General features: G+C 42.4%; 1 protein-coding gene and 1 pseudogene across 6 annotated transcripts in view; one reads left to right on the plus strand and one right to left on the minus strand.

Annotated features, from left to right (window-relative positions):
• The first annotated feature begins 2776 nt into the window (after positions 1 to 2776).
• Positions 2777 to 4319, plus strand: LOC105711871 (protein C-ets-2-like; annotated as a pseudogene).
• A 1130-nt stretch (positions 4320 to 5449) lies between these two features.
• The window catches only part of INTS6L (integrator complex subunit 6 like), a 59995-nt gene continuing 52433 nt past the window's right edge, over positions 5450 to 13011 (minus strand). For 2 of the 6 annotated variants that reach the window (XM_021667181.2, XM_012444788.2), the window contains 5 exons: positions 12824 to 12966; positions 10795 to 10897; positions 7731 to 8105; positions 6753 to 6846; positions 5450 to 6379 (listed from right to left, as the gene is read on the minus strand). In XM_021667181.2, the coding sequence (XP_021522856.1) occupies positions 6271 to 6379; positions 6753 to 6846; positions 7731 to 8105; positions 10795 to 10897; positions 12824 to 12966 (824 nt within the window). In that variant the 3' untranslated portion in view covers positions 5450 to 6270. Of the gene's footprint in view, positions 6380 to 6752; positions 6847 to 7730; positions 8106 to 10662; positions 10898 to 12823; positions 12967 to 13011 lie in introns of all 6 variants that reach the window. The other 4 variants (XM_012444787.3, XM_012444786.3, XM_021667183.2 and 1 more) reach the window with 3 other exon arrangements.

Genomic DNA, 13011 nt, shown 5'->3' on the forward strand with positions numbered 1-13011 from the left:
TTATTATTTTTGTGAGGGTAAAATTTATTATCAGTGGTAATTATCAGTTTCAACCAGCAGCAGTTATTGCTCCCAAGCTTTGTAAATGGGAGCTTTGTTAATGCTGTCTTAAAAATTCCTTCCTGTTTCTTAGCTGGGAGATGAGGGCTGCACAACATAAAGGGTGAGGGGAGGAGCAAGCCAACAGGAAGAGGCACTTGGCCTTAACTCAGAGAAGGGGAAAGATGGTCACTCTATTTTCTTTTGGTGGCAGTAAGATCTTTATCAAGGTACTTAGTGCCATTAGCTCTTGCACTGGGGAACCCAGGGCTCCAGGTCAGCAAGAGACAGGTCCTAAAAGACATTAAATTCTGGGAAGACAGCTGAGGAGGTAGGCCAGCCCCACAAGGGAGAGGACACTGCCTGTAGGGATTGGATGGGGGCACACAAAATGATACTTCCATTCCCTAAACCTTGTAATCTGCAAATGTGATCTTACTTGATAAAAGGGTCTTTGCAAATGTAATGAAATTAAGCATGGCAACATTAGATTAACCTAGATTTCAGGTGGGCCCTACATCCAATGACAGTCCAGTCTCTAACAAGATAAAAACAGAGGGAGATTTGAGACAGGCATAAGGAGAAGGCCATGGGAAGACAGAGGCAGAGATTGGAGTAATGCTGCCACAAGTAATGGAAGGCCTAGAGCTACCATGAGCTGGTAGAAGCAGGAAGGAGCCTCCCACTAGCACTTGTGAAGGGAACATGGCCCTGCCCACACCTTGATCTTTTCTTCTGACCTCTAGAACTGTGAGAGAATAAATTTCTCTTGTTTTAAGCCACTCAGTATGTGTAAATTTGTTACTGCAGTCACAGGAATCTGATACACTGCCCTTCTTGGTGGTGGGTCCTAGGCCCTCAAGAGGTCACCCAAGGTCAAGGTTGGCTTCCTGATATGATTCCGGAGCTGCTGTAGAAGTCGCCATTGACATAGGACTTCTGCATGGTTACCTGAGCTCAGACCACTCACTCTGGGAGGGCCAGCTCAGAAAGGTGGTGACAAGAGGAAATGTGGTGGCGGGGGTGGCAGGGGCAGAGGGGAGGCAGGCAGCGGCCAGGGGTCCTGGGGCACCAGGGTCACCAGCAGGCTGAAGGGCGAGAGCTGCCATGGCAGTGGTGGCAGTGGCTGTGGGGGCTATTATTTTTCAATAAAGATGGAGTCTCACTGCATTGCCCACGCTGTCTCAACTCATGGCCTCAAGTGATCTTCCTGCCTTGGTCTCCCACAATGCTGGGATTAAAGATATGAGCCACCACACCTGGCCTTTTTAAAAGGAATTCAATTCAGTGGCTTTAATTACATCCAAAACTATGCAACCATTACCACTACCTATTTCCAAACTTTTTCATCACTCAAACAGAAACTCTGTAACCATTCAGCAGTAACTCCACATTATCCCATCCCCCAAGCCCTAACTTAAAAGCTAAAAGTAACCTATGTGGTTATCTTGACTGGTACTTTATGTTTCTTCCTAGGATTTCTAAGTACTCTCTTGTGTCCTTTCATTTCAGCCTGAAGAACTCTTTGTAGGCACTACTAGTGGCAAACTCCTTCAAGTTTTGTTTATCTAAGAATGTCTTAATTTCTCCTTCATTTGTGAAGGTTAGTTTGACCAGATATAGAATTCTTAGTTGACAGTTTTTTATTTTTATTTTTTATTTTTTTTCTGGTAGCACTTTAAACATGGCCTTCTGGCTTTCATTGCTTCTAATGAGAAATTAGTTATTAATCTTAGGAAGGATCTTTTCTAACTGGCAGGTCATTTCTCTCTCACTGCTTTCCAGATTCTTTGTCTTTGAACAGTTTGTCATTGTAAGGCCGGTCGCCTCACCGGGAGCTCGGACATAACCCCCCCCTTGCCGGGAGCCTGGAAAAGAAGTCCCGCCAGGACCTCCCCGCCTAGCATTTTGTTCCATCTGGGCCCCACTCCCCACCTAGCATTTTGTCCCATCCGGGCCCCACTCCCCACCTAGCATTTTATCCCATCCGGGCCCCACTCCCCGCCTAGCCCCACTTGCCTTGGGCTCAAACAATCAAACGCCTCCACTCCCTACAAAACCCCACGTCTGAGAGAAGTCCATGTGACTTCTCTGGCCCCTCCTTTCTGACCACAGAACCTAGCCCAGGAGCCGAATAAATTTGCATTGGATCTTCTTGTGCTGGCCTCAGTTTCTTCTTTTTAAACTTGGCAAGAACCTAAAAACCCTTACAGTCATAATGTTTTTCAATGTGGATCTGTTTGAGTTTATCTCCCTTAGAATTCCTTGAGCTTGTTGCATGTGTAGATTCATGTCTATTATTAAATTTGGGAGTTTGGGGCCAATGTTTCTTTAAATATTCTTTATGCTACTTTCCCTCCTCTCATGGGTATCCTATTGTGTATATATTGTTATGCTTGATGATGTCCCATAAGACTCTTAAGTTACATTCATTCTTCTTAATTCTCCTTTCTTTCTACTCCTCAGACTGGATAATTTCAATTGTCTTATCTTCAAGTTCACTGATTGTTTCTTTTGCCCAATCAAAACTGCTGTTGACCCCTCGTCCTGCCTTCCTCCCTTCTCCTCTTCTCCCTCTCTCCTTCCCTCTTCCTTCCTCTCCCTCCTTCTCTTTTCCCTTATCCATCCCTCCTCCCTCCTTACCCCACTCCTGAAGAGCATGCTACATGGAAGACGGACTAGTTACTTGCTCCAGTGGCAGATGAGCATGGTGTCACCCCAGCCCTGAGTGCCGGGAGCCACCTGGCCTGCATCCAGCCTCCCTGATTGTCTCTTGTCCAGCCCCGCACCTTCATCTGTGTGCCCTAACACATTGCACACTGAGCAGCCATGGGCCCTGAGCAGCCACCAGCCCGATCATGCACTGGCCCTCCTAGCAGCAGCACAATGAATGATTTTAGAACCAAGAATATGGACCACATAGCCCCTGTGGCTAACAGTTACAGAGGGACCCTCAGGCACCAGCCAGCCTCTGACACTTTTTATGGGTCTGTTTGCTGTTTTTCACCCTCTAAATAAAGAGCAAACAGTGTAAGAAATGCCAGCAGTCTTACATTCAATTTCTCATGACTTGCCAACTGTGTATTGCCCTTGTTAACTCTGTGTAGCAAGACTGTGATGAATTCAAGCTTTAAAAGCTACCTTCAGTGGCTTCAAAAAGGAGAAACAGTGCCTTGGCATTCCAAAGAAACCCTGGCTGTGGAGTGAGCAGCAAGTATGCCAGTGGCTTCTCTGCACTACCAACAAGTTCAGTCTGGCAAGGAGTACTTCTGGAGCTTGCATTTGACTTTGTGGATGACATTTTCTGGGAACATCTGGACCAGATGACTGAAGAAAAACACAAAAAGACAAAAGATCAATATAAAGAAAATTCATGCCTCAACTCAATTCCTCATTGGATTAAAAGCAATACATTAGCTTTTGACATACAGCAGGTACCATATTGAATGCAGACACATAATTACCCCAAAGGCAGCCACCCAGACAGCATGTGTCCAGCTTCTGCACCCAGCGTGCTCAGCTCTGAACAGGAGTTTCAGATGTCCTCCAAGTTTCATCTCAGCTCTGTCAGCCTCAACTATGCTCCATTAGTCAGGACTTTTTAGGCAACTTGAATTTGTTCACCAACAATTCTGGGAAGCCTAAAGACCACAAATCACCTGATAATGGTGCAGATATGTAAAGTTGTCTGCTTTTTTAACATTTAAATCACGAAGCAGACAGCTTTGAGAGCTCAGGCTCACAGCACCAGTCCTGGAACAACCAGTCATCCTTGCTGGATGTGCAGCGGGTTCCTTTCTTCGAGAGCTTCAAAGACAACTGCAGCCAGTCTCTCTGCCTGAAAAAGTTGACCATGCCTTTCAAGGATTACATCCAAGGGAGTAGCAACCCGGGGCAGCAAGGCAAATCAGTTACACTTGTGGCTGTGCTGTCCAGCTTCACAGAAAGTGGACCTATTCACCTGTGGCAGTTTCTTCTGAAATTTTTGTCAGACAAATCTTGCCAGTCATTTCTTCAGCTGGAATATGGACAGTGGGAGTTTAAGCTTGCCAACCCTGACAAGGTGGCCTGCCAGTGGGGAAATCAGGAAAAATAGGCCCAAGATGAACTACAAGAAGCTGCGCCTGGGTTTACACTACTATTATGACAAGAACATCATCCATAAGCTGTTTGGAAAGTGCTATATGTGCCGCTTTTTATGTGACCTCCAGAACTTGCTGGGGTTCCCACCTGAGGAACTGTACACCATTCTGAGCTTCCAGCCCAACACAGAGGTCTGAAGCCTCTGGAACCACCATGAATCAGCCCCAGGCCCGTGAACTGAGTGGGAAGCCCATTCTGACCAACTACTGTAAGCAGCCATGATTGAATATGTCCAGGAATGGCTCCAAGAAGCAGTGGCTTTATTACATCTAAACAACATACCTCTTGACTAGGCTTTCTCTCGTGTGGCAGAGAAGGCACACCTAATACTACTCACAGTGCTTTTAAGTAAAAATGGTCGAGAAACAGGCACTCGGTAGCCATCCTGGCTCCTAGCAGGCTATGGGAAAGGATGGTGCTGGCTGTTTGAGATTCTCAAAGGAGCGAGCATATCATGGATGCATACAAATTATTTTTCCATTTTCTTTCGTGTTTTGCAACCAGGAAGAGAAAATGCAAAAACTGCCTCGAAAGTAAACAGCCATGCCATTTAAGAAGTCAGTTTGTTTATATTATTATTTGAGACAGGGTCTTGCTCTGTTGCCCAGGCTGGAATGCAGTGGTGTGATCACAGTTCACTGCAGCCTCCATCTCCTGGGCTGAAGCAGTCCTCCCACCTCAGCCTCCTGAGTAGCTGGGTCCACAGGTGCGTGCAACCATGCCCAGCTAATTAAAACAATATATTTTGGAGAGATAGGGTCTCATCATGTTGCCCAAGCTGGTCTTGAACTCCTGGGCTCAAGTGATCCTCTAACCTTGACCTTCCAAAGTGCTCGGATTACAGATGTGGGCCACTGCACTTGGCCTCAAATTTCTTTTTTACTCAGCCATTCCAAGGGTGGGTTGAAATGCTACAAAGCTCTCCTACCACATTTCAATGACTTTTCTCTTAATTCAGCATTGGCTTGGCTGCTGTAAACCTTTTACTATATTTTAGAGTTCCAGTAAACTTGATTCTGACAGTTTCCCCCCCCCCAGTGTTTTCCATGTTTCTTGAAAGTGACCACCCCCACTACTCTGCCATTTTCACTAACATCACTCAATTCTGTGATTGTTTTGAACTTTAAATCCTTATGTTAACATCTTAACAGCATACACTTTTTTCTGAAATAACAAATTACAAGAAACATGTAACTAGAAATTTATCCAGCATTAATGAACTTGTAGAAATCAATAAAATGATTTATTTTATATATGCAAAGTCAAAATCTCTTTGTACACTTTAATTTTTGCAAATTCTTACAAACATAGCAATACTGCTCCATATAAACTTTTATATAAACATTAAAGGAAATATATACATTTATTTGTTCTTGTGCTTCTGAAGCACAGAATGTATAAGTCCATCTGAAGACTTTTTATCATCACATGCAAGAACAAATGTCAGAGTTTGGGGGCAGCCTCAAGTGCACTTTGTAATGTCTCTAGACAAAAGAGAAGAGAGTTGGAGGTAGATTGTTTGGTGACTCTCCCTGCCCCTTCCCACAGAGAAATAAGTTACCCAAATAGCAGCTTCTTACTTCTTTGATTCAAACTATCCTGAATATTGCATGATTTAAAAGGCACAATTAGGAATTGTTGAAAACTTTGTTCAGCATACATAAGATTGCCATTTCTTTTCGGTACACCTGTGCTTTCTGAAGGACACAGTAAGAGCACCAAGCTGTGTTCCACTTGGAGGTGGCTCCTAGACACTCTAAGAATGCACAGAATGGCAAAGTTCAAATGAGTAACCTCTCGTTACCTGTGGTAGGGGCAGTGGTGTTTACTGAATTTAGCCTGCCGAATTAATAATGTCATCTTCCTCAATTGAGGAAAACAAAACAAAACAATCCAAACTTTAAAAAATTATTAAGGCAAAAACCCAGCTTTCACTGCCAGATAATCATAAAATTCAAAAACCCCATTGCTTTTTCTTAGCATCTTGAAGGCAATTCCCTTGACTCAAACATTCCAGGAGGCTTCAACAATATCATGTTCCATCCTACAGCATAGAAAACTTGTCATTTTTTCTCATTGGTCTTTGCACTAACATGATGATCTGCTGTTGATGTGATTAATGTTGTTGAGAAGGTGGTGGGAATCTATTTTTTCTAGTACCTTCTCAAGGTACTGAATTAGGACTCGTCTTTTAAACCTGAAAATAAAGAGAAATTTTACTAATCAAAAGATATCTAAAGTATGCATGACATTCAAGGCACTGTGTGGGATACAAAGTGCAGCTTAAAATCTACATGAAAATATAAAGATTATCCTCATGGAAAGACATGGTTTAGAGCAAGTACCAATAGTAGCAATTGAGGGCCCAAGCCTACCTCAGACTATGATAAAACTAGAAGGATGAATGAGTTGAGTTCAGATAATATAAATCCAAATACTTCTGGAGACAGCCTTAACTATGAGTGAGGACCAGAAACGCAAGGCAAAGCCTATTCCTCTCTTTGTCCTGCATTGGGCCCTATTGCTCTAAAAACAAAAACAAAAAACAAAGAGTTCCTGTTTATACCCACCTTGCGGCTTCCTTGATGGTAAATTCAACAAACTGTTTCTTCATCTCCAGAGGTCCTTGCACTTCTTCAAGCAAAATGAAAATTCTTTCATATTCTAAAGAAATAAAAAAATCAGTATTTTTATAAAAATGAATGAGAAATAAAATTGTTGTACATCCTTAGTAATTGTTCTTTGTGAGTGGCAAGTTAGATGTAGTTTGTATTTTAAACATTTAGATCAAAATATCTACATGCATTTACTAGGGAAACTCATGTTAACACTAACCATATGTAGCAGACTGAATAGTAGCTGCTTAAAATTGTCCACATTTTAATCCCTGGAACCTGCGATTATGTTACCTTATACGGCAAAAAAGACTTTGCTTTGCAGGTGCAATTAAGTTAAGGATCCTGAGACGGGGAGATTATCCAGGTTTATGCATGTGGTCCCAATGTAAGCACAGGTGTCCTTACAAGATGAAACAGTAGAGGTAAGGTCAGAGAGAAAACATGTAAAGACAGGAGCATAGGTCAGAGAGGAGAAAAAGTGCTAAGGCTGTTTTCATGAAGATGGAGGAAGGGGCCATGGGCCAAGGAATACAGATGGCCCTTAGAAGCTCAAAAAGGCAAAGAAAGAAATTCTCTCTAGAGCTAGCAGAAGGAATGCTGGCCTGCCAACACTATTTTGGCGCAGCAAAAACAATTTCAAAATTCTGACTTCCAGAACTGTAAGATAATAAATTTGTATTGTTTTAAGCTAGGAATCTTTTGATAACTTGTTACGGCAGCAAAAGGAAACCATTACAACAAATAAGGGGGGGAAAAAGAGAAAAAAGTGTACTGTATCTTTTTAGTTAAAACAAGAGGAATTGCCTTAAATTACATGAAAGTCCAGCATCGCCCCCAATGCACCTCAAGGGGTAGCTTGAATCTACAGTGAATCATAGAATGAGAGGGACCTCCTGGTGTATTGTTGATAGATGTTCTTTCGCTACTTACTTCGTCCAAACTTTCGAACTTCTTTCATTAATTGATGTTTTATATCAGCATTGATTCCTTGTGCCATAGCAGGAGTGATTTGCAATGTATTCGGCATAGTTTCCAATGTAGATGCTTCTGTCTCTTTTTGGTCATCTACAGAGAGATTGCAGTTTTTGGCTCCTCCTACAAATGTGTTACTACCAGGTTTTTGAATCAGCCCATCTTTGCTGAGACTCGTGAAGTCGTCAGAAAGAGAATCCAATTGGTTGGGTGGCATACCATCTCCTGTCATATTTATAAGCTCTGATGGAGCAGATTTTGACAGGAAGCCATCAGGTGGGGTCTGACCATTTTCCATCTTCTCCTCATGGCCATCATGAATGATGGTAGCATCTGGAAACCAAATGAAGAGTTTGAGCTGTGAAGTAAGTTTATTACGTCAACCTCACAGGTACATCCCTCTGATGATCAATTTCTAGTAAATTATCTCATAAAGCAGGAGGATATACTAGGTGGTGATCTGAGACCCCTCAAATTGAGGCCAGGACACATAATACAGTAAAACTGCCTCTTATTTTCTGGCCCGATGAATACATATGGAAACCAAATAAGACAGTAAAACTCTAAACACACATTCACAGGTCCCTGGTACTCATGGGTTAGTGTCAGCTTGTTATGCTTTACTAGTTGAAAACAGCAAGTCTCAGTTGACATCATGACTTCTCAAATTCATATACAACCCACCATGCTTTACTGAGCTGGAAGCCAGACAACTTGGATACACCTCAACCTGCCTCTTCTCTACATCAAATATATTCTGAGAAAATGGAGGCGGCCACTACTGCTGAAAGTTCTATATGCACTCCATCACCAAAAATCCCTTTTAGTGTATAAGCTTCCTCAGCCTTCTTTTCTGTGTCAGAAAAGTGACTTTCCTTTCACTACAGATCTGACACCTTTTTCATTTATTCATCATCTGTGGCAGGCAACATGCCGGGAGCTGGGGATCAGCAGTAAACAGCCCAGAGAGCAACGTTCCCTGCCCCTGTGGAGGTCAATCCTCATGGGACAGTCAGACAGTACATGCACAATGAGCAAATGGAACAAGTAGCACTGGGCTGGTGTTGGGGAAGCAGTCCTGTGGGAGACAGCAGCAGAGGGAGCCCCAGGGGCTCTGGCTGGTCAGGCAGGGTCTTCTGAAGAGGTGCCCTTGGGCAGGACTTAGAGGAAGAAGCAGAGTCTCCCATGCAGAGGCAGAGGGAGAGTTCCAGGCTGTGGTGAGGCCAAGGGTAGGGACTGGAGTGGGGATGGACCAGACAGTACAGGATGGGACAGAAGCAGAGAGAGCCAGGAGATGAATGGGACTCGTGTTAGGAGAAGGTGACAGAGGCCAGCCAGTGCAGTCTCACAGACCAAAGCGGGTTCAGGGTCCCTTCTGAGTGCTTAGGAGAGTTGAGGATGGGTTTTCAAGAGCGACATGGCATAATGTAATATACATGCTGACATAACTATCAGGCCACAGGGATAGAGAGTATGTGATAGACGGGGGCAAGATAAGAAACATGAAGCTGGGATAAGAAGGTATTATAGTAGCGTGGTGAGAGGTCACAGCAGTGTACACTGGAAGGATAGAGAGAAATAGTGGGATTTAGGAATTATGCTGAACATCAAGTTTCCTGGACTTGTGAAAGGGATCAAAGTGAGGGAAGAATAAGAGAAAAATCATAATGACTCTACGGTTTGTCACTTGAACCACTGGGTAAACAGTGCTGGGGTGTGGCAGGAGCCAGGGCACAACTGCCCTCCAGAGCATTCTTCCTGACTTTGGTTCAATGACTTCCAGTTGATAGCTTGACATTGATAAATATTAGCATTATTTGCATGAAGGAAATCTAAAAACACGACAATCTAGAGCTTCTCTAACCTCCTCAACCCTGACAGACGTTAAAGCTTTACCAGCACATATCTGGATGGTGTTATTATCTGCAATGTGGAAGGCTGTAAGTAGAGCTGATTTGGAGACGGGTAAGTTCAAGAGTTCAGCTGAAACTCATGAAACCTACGGAGTTTTATTTGTCTATTAGACACCTAAGTGGAGATGCATGTCCACAATTAAATCTGAGTCTGAAGCCGAGAAGCAAGTTATAGTCTACAGGTATAAATATCGGAGCTATTAAAATATAAATCAAATTTAGAGCCCCAAGACTCCATGGGATCACCTAGGAAGAGAGTGCAGTGAAGAACAGGAGAGGTCCCAGAATGGAGCTTTGAGGCCCTATGATATTTAGAGGTGGAAAGAAAAGACAAAACCAGAAAAAGAGGATGAAAGAGAGTTGCTATTAGAGGGAAAAGAAAGCTATGAGCTTATGGTGTCTGAGAACCCAACGTACCCACGGGAGGATGGAGTGAACAACTGTGTCAAATGCTGCGGAGAAGGAATGGCAATGTGCTGCAGACACTAGTGACCTTGATGAGAATGTTTCAGTGGGGTTGAGGAGGCAGATACCAGACTGCACTGGGATAGAGCGTGAATAGAGTTGAGAACACATAGAGCAAGTACAGATCCACTCCTGCTGAGTCCACTTGCTCCTACTGCCAGGGAAACCTGGTTTATCCTCCTCATCCTTGCAGCAAACATGCTTACCTCTCTCCATTTCTCCATTAATTACTGTGGTATTTACTTCCTAAGCAATGTATTCATTACTGTTAATTACTATGTGTTAATTACTATATAATTATAAAGTTTTTCACCTCATGTAGAATGAGATCCTTGAAACAGGGTCTCTGTTCCTTGTGGGGCTTATTGTACCTACCACATAGATGATTTAGTAATGGCTTATTTAATTAACACAAACTGAACACAAAGGAAGGAATACAAAACAGAAAATAAAATTATTTAGCGTCTTAGTCCTCTAGGAGCCATAAGGAAATCACAACCACTACTCTATACCTGTATGTACAAGGGTGGGTTTTATGAGGTTTGGATAAGATGGGAACCACAAGGCTGAGGGTGGTCCCTTTCCGCCCACATGGTTAGTTACAGTAGGTGGTGTTTGTGGTTTCCTCAACAGCAGGGACATACTCCGCCTTCTCTTAGATGACATAGGACTGTTGGGTTCTCCTGGACGTTTCACTTTGTTTTGTGGCCCTGCTACAAACTCATCTGCTTCATCAATCATCATTCCCTAAAAAACACATCAATGAACGGATTTAATTAAAGACCAGAATTCAACTATTATAAAACTGCAAGCACTCTTAATATGCATACATAATCAGTCTTGCATTACATCACTCATATGTCTTTTTCCCTTTCATTTTTTAAATCCCATGCCAGATTAACTAACACCAATCTCAATCATGGGCCAAAGATCTACCTTGCCCCACCTCAACTTTGTTCTTAGAAAGATGCAAAGCAATTTTAATACAATTTAAATGGAACAAGAGGAAACTAACATACAAGATGTTGTCCCAAGCAAAGCATCCTACAATAATGATTAATCAGAAAGCTATCCTATAAGCAGCATTATTCAACCAAAATGAGAGAAGTACAAACCATTTTTCATCAACCCTTCATAAGAGAAATAATTTCCTTCTTTTGTGCTTTAAACTCATCATTAAACAACATTAATTACCACTGTACAGAATGCTACATGTAGATGTTGAAAGGCAGGCAGGTGGAAAATGGAACTCCCCAGTCTGCAACCTCACAAGGATTCAAATATGCCCACCTCGATGTTGGGCAGGCAGTGAGGAGGCTTTTCACTCTTGGGGGTAGATAAAAGATGAGAGGCAGCAGTAGAGAAGCTTAATCAAGAGCTGTTCTTGTCCAAGAATAATACAAGAATATTTGCCCTCATTATTTGAATAAAATCATAATAAATGACTTTTCCAAAGGATTTTTTACACATAAACAATACAAAAATGGGAAAACATTCACTGAGAATTTACTACATTGCCTGTTCATGTTGCAAACAGCACATATGTACTCATTTAATATTATGCAGAGTTCTATTAGTTAGGTGTAATTTTTTTTTTTGAGATGGAGTCTTGCTCTGTCACCCAGGCTTGAGTGCAGTGGCATGATCTTAGTTCACTGTAATCTCTGCCTCCCGGGTTCAAGTGATTCTCCTGCCTAAGCCTCCAGAGTAGCTGGGATTACAGGCACTCACCACCACGCCTGGCTAATTTTTGTATTTTCAGTGGAGACAAAGTTTTGCCATATTGGCCAGGCTTGTCTCGAACTTCTGGCCTCAAGTGACTTGCGAACCTTGGTTTCTAAAGTGCTGGGATTACAGATGTCTGGCCTAGTTAGGTGTAATTATTATTCCCAGTGCTACAAAATGAGGAAAGCAAGGCATAGAAAGATAAAATGAGGATTGAGGTGAGGTGGAATACCTTTGAACCTAGTCTTGTCACAAAAGACATTATTGTGTGGTCTGAGCCTTAATACCTATGGTCTCCACGAGTACAGCGATAATCCCATTTGCTTTCATGCTTAAATGGGCATGTCAGTGTATCTCTCTCTCTCACACACCCACCCCCGACACACACACCCCACATTTAGATCTTTAGTACGACCATTCAAATAAAATAACATCACTTACTACTTCATATTTCAAGGGACACATTCATCATTTTCTAAATCAAGCACTACAGATATGAATCATGGAAACAGGAAATAAACTGTGATTTCAATATTAAAGAAATTAGTGTGTGGTGGAATGAACATAGACTCTGGAGTGAGGAAGAAGTGGATTAAAATCCTTGCTCTTACGTGATATGTCACAGGTAAGGTGTTTGACCACTGTGGCCCTTGATTTCTCCCTTTTAAAGGGCAAACAGTAACATTCATCTTACAGAAGAGTTGTGAGCATTAAATAAGATCATTTAAAACACCAGCTCCTACTATGTACTCAATACATGGCAGCTCTGACTTTATTCAACCAACACACTCTTGCAACAGGAGGCTCCCACTAAGAGCCTTGGTGTCATATTTTATTGTTTAAACAAACAAATGGAGAACCTCTGATTTGTATTCATCTTGCCAAAAAGAAAACAATTCTATAGCAAGAATATCCCAACTTAGGCAAACATAGGCATAGGTATCCTACCTTCTTATCCTGTTTAAATGGATTGCCAAAAGTATGCAGTCTTTTGGGTTGGTCTGGATCGATCTCTCGTAGTGGAGAAGCCAACATCTTCAGATATTCCTGATAGTTACCCATTTGTGCAACTGGAACACTATGAAGGGAATCTGCAAAGTCACAGGAAAAGGCATTGATGCTTATAGCTGAAGTGT

The sequence above is a fragment of the Aotus nancymaae genome, unplaced genomic scaffold, assembly GCF_030222135.1.
Source record: "Aotus nancymaae isolate 86718 unplaced genomic scaffold, 86718_ANA_hifiasm-v0.15.2.pri h1tg000004l, whole genome shotgun sequence".
Taxonomy (NCBI): Eukaryota; Metazoa; Chordata; class Mammalia; order Primates; family Aotidae; genus Aotus; species Aotus nancymaae.